The following is a 6,753-nucleotide window of genomic DNA, read 5'->3' on the forward strand; positions in this document are numbered from 1 at the left end:
TTTGTTGGAACCGGCCGCTCAAGATAACACGATCAGGACAGGCCAGTTAAGGTGTTGGCTCGCCCTCTGCAGCCCTTACTGTATGCACGAGAGCGCCCCCTGAGCATCCGCCAGCCAGCCAGTCCTCTTTATAGGCAGAAAAAAATGACATTAAGCCTCTATCCTGCCCCTCCGTCAGTCGATCCGGGTTGCGAGCATGATGTGGTTTAAGGGTTTATTTAGGTCTCGTTGGGTTGTAGAGTCAGTTTTTTCGTCTTTTCCTTTTTTTTTTCTTATCTGAGTTCCTAGGAAGCCAGACAGAAAAAAAACTAAAACGCACGATTAAACTTCTTACGCTGCCCCTTCCTCAGTCGATCCTACTTGTGAACACGATATGGTTTTGGAGTTTATTTGGATCTTGTTTGGTTTTATAGACACTGCTTCTCTTATCTCTTTGTTTTCCACTTAATCGTATTCTTAGTGTTGGGTTCTTGCGTTGCCGGTACAATACGTATTTCGCTGCGTCCCAATTTGAAGTTAGATTAAGTTATTTTTTGCTCCTTATCGCCTTTTATTGCTTAACAGCTCCTCCTTTCTCTTTACATTTTTAGAACTCCATGTCTTAGTTTCGGTGGTAATCTCAAGGAGTACGCTATTGACTTTATTTAACCCTCTGGAGCGTAACATCCCCTTCCTTTTTTGTATTTTTCGGACCATCGTCGTACTCTCGGTGGCAGTCTTCAGGGGAATGTTACAAGAGATACATTTCGCGGCACATTTTTCATCCCCTTCTCGTGTAGTTTGGAAGACGTGTGTTTCTTGCTGTCCCTTCCGAGTACTTTACGACCTCAGGTGTTACGAGGCGCCAGACGAAAAGCCAGGTCACATGAGCCATTAATCTCCAGGTAACTGTTCAGGAACTTGTAAAACATTAAGTGCGTCGGGAGCCGGTGTGTGAAGGGGGATGGGAGCGAGTGGGGTGTGGGGTGAGAGGAAGATGCTCGGTGGTTGGGTTTGCAATGGGGGAGTGTGCGGGGTGGGGTGGTAGATTGGGGGGGGGTCTGTTGAGGAGGGAGATGGGCTGGGAGGACTGGGAGGGGGAGAGTGATTGGGTGGGGATTAGGCGGGATGGGGAGTAAGGATGAAAGGTGAGGAGGTGACGGAATAGGGAGGAATGCTGGGTGTCTGTCAAGGGGTTAGGAGAAGGGGGAAGGGATGTTGAGGATCTAAGGGGAAAAATGGTGGCTCGGTGTCTGGAAGGGGGCGGGAAGGCGAGGAAGGGAAGGATGGGGGGATGTTAAGGAGGGCAGAGAGGGGGAGTAAGGGTGGCCGGATGTGCCCCCCCCCCACCTCCCCCTCCCCCCCACAGCCACCGGTAGGCAGAAGCAGCAGCAGCAGACGTCGCCGAAGGAGTATTGAATAAGTAGATGAAACTGGACTCCGGAGATTGGCAAAAAAAAAAAAAAAAGTTAGGAAAAAATAATATGCGGAGAAATTTTGCATTGTCTAAGAATTTTTTGCATTCTCCTCCGCCACACACACACCTTTAATTTCTGAGGTTTAAAGTTTCTACGTTGAAGAGTATCATGTTTTTAAATAGTGTAATCGGGGGGACTTATATATTCATGGGTCTGTATCAGGAAGGAGAGTATCTGTGAGGAGAGTACAGGGAAGGCGGTTTATTGGACACGTACGATTATCAAGTCGAACTCACTGGGAAGAGGAAAACAGCATCTCTCAAAACCTCAAGGAGATAAAAGATTCCAATGATGCCCTTGAGAGATCAGACCGAAGGATTGACGACATCTACCTGAGAGAGAGAGAGAGAGAGAGAGAGAGAGAGAGAGAGAGAGAGAGAGAGAGAGAGAGAGAGAGAGAGAGAGAGAGAGAGAGAGAGAGAGAGAGAGAGAGAGAGAGAGAGAGAGAGAGAGAGAGAGAGAGAGAGAGAATTCCATCTGCCATTGCTTCGTTCCATTTCGCAACTCTTCATCATTGGTAAGCCCTCAACACACACACACACACACACACACAAGAACCTCTTCACTCCCCGCGGCAAGATTGAGGCGCTTCCAGGCTTATGAAATTCCTCTGTGATGATTTCCTTCTTGGAGTGAATGAAGGAAGCGCGCCTGTCTTGTCTTGTTCCCGGCTCGCCTCTTCATCTACTCCTCTTGTCTGTACTCCTCTCGTCTCTGCAGCTTTTCTCTATTCATACCCTTCGTTTTAACCTTCTTGCTCCGATTCGTTCTTCTGGTGTCTCATATCCTCCCCTCTGTTTCTTTTGAGTTTCTCGTTCTCTAATTTACATCGTCTAGTTTTCGTCCTTCTTTTCCTCGCACTCTATACTCGTTTTTGTGGCTTTTGGTTTCTCGTGTTTCCTTTCCCCATTATGTTTTGTAGCGATGATATCTAACTACTTTCACTGCTACGGCTACCTCTGCTACTACTGCTATTACACCCGCTGTCGCCGTTGCTCCCGCCGTTGCCGTCTCCACTCCTCCTCCTCCTCCTTCTCTGCTATTGCTCTTTCTATTGTTACCACTACTACTACAATATTCCAAGTCTCTCCCTTTTTCTTTCTTCTAACATCAATTCTTCATCTCCATCACGTGACGGGGTGAACGACGAGAGAGAGAGAGAGAGATTTACAGAGAGAGAGAGAGAGAGAGAGAGAGAGAGAGAGAGAGAGAGAGAGAGAGAGAGAGAGAGAGAGAGAGAGAGAGAGAGAGAGAGAGAGAGAGAGAGAGAGAGAGAGAGAGAGAGAGAGAGAGAGAGAGAGAGAGAGAGAGAGAGAGAGAGAGAGAGAGAGAGAGAGATAGGGGAGGGAGAGTGCTGTTAAGAAAATAGATAAGTCCTTTACGATCGATCACTTTACGATGTCTGCAGAAGCTGACGCAATGAAAACCGGTTCCTCCGAGGGTGTCCCGTCAAGGGAGGCCCGAGTGGGTTCATCCACTCGACGGGGAGCTCGACGCGGGCTTCCCTCCAGCTGGCGCCATCCAGGCCGCGTGTGTGCTGAAGGGAAGGCGGAGAGACAGTGCGTCGTATTATGAGACATTCCGCCGCCCAAGAACACATATTTGACAAGGCTTTCGTAGGAGTTGTGGGCATTTCCAGGGGTAGTTTTATGACCCTGGTGGTAGTCTGACCCTTCCTCTGTACCATGAACCTAAAGAAACACATATTTGACAAGGCTTTCGTAGGAGTTGTGGGCATTTCCAGGGGTAGTTTTATGACCCTGGTGGTAGTCTGACCCTTCCTCTGTACCATGAACCTACAGAAACATATTTGACAAGGCTTTCGTGGGGGTTGTGGGCATTTCCAAGAGTAGTTTTATGATCCTGGTGGTAGTGTGACCCTTCCTCTGTACCATGAACCTAAAGAAACACATATTTGACAAGGCTTTCGTAGGAGTTGTGGGGATTTCCAGGGGTAGTTTTATGACCCTGGTGGTAGTCTGACCCTTCCTCTGTACCATGAACCTAAAGAAACACTCATTAGAACCCGATTGATCCCCTCTTTGACCTTTAGAAATAGCTGATGTGATATGGCAAAGTGTCTTGTAATACCAGGCAGTGAATGATACGTTGTTGAATGACCTCGATGTATAGGATGGAATGTTTTTTTTTTTTATAATTTAGCGGCTGTTGAGTTATATAAGAGATCGTTAAATGGCTCCATATCTATGAAACATTCGACGCTCTTTTCTTTATTGTTAAATGAAATGTAGAAAAAAAATTAGGTAAAGTTTAAGGAGGGTATTTCTAACCTCTTCTCTTTAGTTTCTCTTGCTATGAAAGTGTCCTAACCCAGACATCTTCCAGAGGTCTCACCATTGCTCTAAGGCTTTTAGTATCTAGTATAGCTATAGAGGAAAATGAAAGACCAAAAGTGTTCATTCACATTGTCAAAGGGCTCAAGTTTACCATGCGGCCACCAATATACAGTTAGCTATTTAGATACAGCTGGATAGGTCCCTGGTATAGTGTTCCATCATCTCAACTTTGTCACACTGTCTTCAGTTTTACTAATAAATATGTAAAATTTTGTTTCTAAGGGATCATCTAAAGACGTCAATTTCACTATATGGTCTTTTATCTTACCGTTAAAAAAGCATTAAAAGGCGTCTAGAAATCGCTTAATGACCTTATGTTCACCGCCCAGTCCTCGCCGCGGTGGCCAGTGACCTCTGACGGGCGGCGAGTGCGTACGTGTGTGGCGTTAACAGTCTCGGGATCAGTGTTTGTCAGATGTTATTAGTCGGCGGCCGTAATCGCCCTCGCTGGCTGGGCTGTCTTCGCGATCGTCAGGGTCTTGCGTAAGCAGCTTAGTGCCTCGCAAGGGGGGGGGGTGTTGACGGGGGGGGAAGGTCTTAAGGGTGAAGGGTGCATGGAGTGTGACTGGGTGTTCGTGGAGTCCATTTGGTGGTGTTTGCGTGTGTGGTGATGCTGTGTGGTTAGTGCTGCTCCTCCTCCTCTTGATTCCCGTTCTCTCCTCCAAGTGTTGGCTCATATCCCATCTCTTGTGTAGTAATGGAAATTAGTCTGTTTTTCCTCTTTTTATCTTTCTCTTCTCTTTTCTCACTCTACACTTCCCTCTTGTCTCTCCGTTTTGGTTCAGGTTTCTTATTTCACTTCTTGCTTTGGTATTTTTAATCTCCCAGTCTATTTTCATAATGGGTTTGCTTTCTCTCTCTCTCTCTCTCTCTCTCTCTCTCTCTCTCTCTCTCTCTCTCTCTCTCTCTCTCTCTCTCTCTCTCTCTCTCTCATCCCCTTCCCCCTCTAACCCTCCCTCTCTCTCTCTCTCTTCTCTCAGGCTCTTTAAGTACTACAGCTTACTGGTAAATGGCACTGGCGAAGGGTGTTAAAAGCAAGTCATGTTTTTGCACTTAGCGAGTGTTTGCTGCATTGGGGAGCCTGATGAGAGGTACTACTGCAGGGGCCGGAGTGAGAACGAGGGGATGAGTGGATAAACTAAGGTGGCTGAACGAGCTCTCCAAGTGGCCGGTGGACTGGTGGGTGGATGGGTGGGTGGACGGCTCGGGGAAGGGAAGGAGCAAATGACGGTGATGGTGGAGTTAAGGAGAAGAAAGTGGAGGAAGAGGGCTATTTGAGAGAGAGGGAAAGGGGGAGGGAGGGGGGGTGTTGCAGGCAGGCAGGCAGGCAAGAAAGAAGGAAAGAAAGAAGAAAGAAAGGAGGAAAAAAGAAGAAAAAGAGGAGGGAAGGAGAGAAGGAAAGAGGGAAAGAAGGATGAGGTAGGGTTGGACTGGACCAACTAAAAAGAAAACAGGTTGTAGAAAGATAAGAATGAGAAGGATGAGGAGGAGGAGGAAGTGGGGAACGATAAGTGAGGAATCGTAGACAGACAGACAGGCTAGATGGAGATGGGTGGGAGGCGGTTCAGAGTATGTGTGTGGGTGATGGGGATGGAAGGGAAGGTAAGAAGGAGGAGCTGGAAATGGGTAAAATATAGATGATAGTTAAGAGTAGATAGGTGGTTGCCAATGGGATGGGCGTAGATGTGTGTGTGTGAGTTTAAGTACAAGAGAATGCAAACAGTATATCGTGGGGGGGGGGGGGGTGTAGATGGGTGTTATAGCTGTTAGGAGACTGGTACAGAGGGTGGATGTACATTGGAAGGGGCGGTGGGCTGGTGTAGATGTATAGATGGTGGAATGTGCCATGTAGCAAAACAGTATATTGTGGAGTGGATGGATATAGAGAAGAGTTTGGGTGTGTATGTGAAGGAATGATTTGGGAGGTAGGTGGATAACAGGACATGTGTTTGGGTGGATGGGTGGAATGTGTGGCTTGTGAAGAGGACAAGGAAGTGGTCAGATTATTATGGACAGTTGTGGATGTGTCTTAAGGGCTGGGAGGAGGGCTGGACAGACAATGAGTATGTGGGAGGGTGGGCGGAGAGCTGGGTGCATGGAGTGTGTGGGTGGTGGAGTGTGCGAGGGGGCAGGCCGTTTATTATGGACAGAATTCCTGCCCCTAACGGTATGGCCATCAACAGCATGCGATTCGGTCCCTCAAGGATAAATATAATAAGAGACATGAATCTCGTACACCTGACCAAGAAGACCAATTTCCCCGCCAGGTCACTCACCCTCGCGTCCGCCAGTTGAGATGGGGCGCTTTTTTGAGCCGCTCTCACCTGTCCCCCATCCTACATTTTTTTTCCTACCTGAAGTTCTTAGAAATTGTGACGCCACTGGAGAAAACATTGCTATTAATCTGAATGGAGGAGAGGATGTTGATTTTTGGAGTTGATTCTTTACTTTTGCTCTGTTTTCACCGTTCTGTTCGGCATCACAACGTTACGCAAGGATGTTTTAGTGTCTGGTTTTAGTTGTGATAGTGATAAAGTGATAGAGTTAGATTAGTGTTTAAGGGCAAAAATCTTCCTTATATGTAGCCATGCGATTAGTTAAGCTGAAAACCGTGTATAAAAGGTATTGGCACAGTTTAATTTTATTCTCGTTGGTGTTGTTGATGATCTCGTGAGTTTGTTTAGTAAATTAGGCCGCGCAGGTAAATGTGCCAGGTAAAATATTATTATGAGCGGAATTAACATCCAAGCACAGTAACTCTTCCTGAAGGAGCCGAGCAGCGGGAGCTAATAAGGATTTTCTGCCCTGCCTTCCCCTCGTTTGTCTCGCCGAATTGAATTATTGGATTATTAATTTTTGATGGACGTTATCGGGTTACTGTTTTATTTTGTTTTTTAGCCCTAAGGATGTACTTTGTGGACGTTTTTATTATAATGTTC

The 6,753-nt window shown here is 46.8% G+C and overlaps 1 protein-coding gene across 1 annotated transcript in view; it reads right to left on the reverse strand.

Moving 5' to 3' along the window:
* Nucleotides 1-827: 827 nt before the first annotated feature.
* LOC126991673 (uncharacterized) overlaps nt 828-6,753 on the reverse strand; it is a 33,244-nt gene continuing 27,318 nt past the window's right edge. Inside the window, exon 4 of the mRNA XM_050850374.1 lies at nt 828-1,040. Within this exon, the coding sequence (XP_050706331.1) occupies nt 828-1,040 (213 nt within the window). The remainder of the gene's footprint in view (nt 1,041-6,753) is intronic.

The sequence above is a fragment of the Eriocheir sinensis genome, chromosome 7 (genome assembly GCF_024679095.1).
Source record: "Eriocheir sinensis breed Jianghai 21 chromosome 7, ASM2467909v1, whole genome shotgun sequence".
Classification (NCBI taxonomy): domain Eukaryota; kingdom Metazoa; phylum Arthropoda; class Malacostraca; order Decapoda; family Varunidae; genus Eriocheir; species Eriocheir sinensis.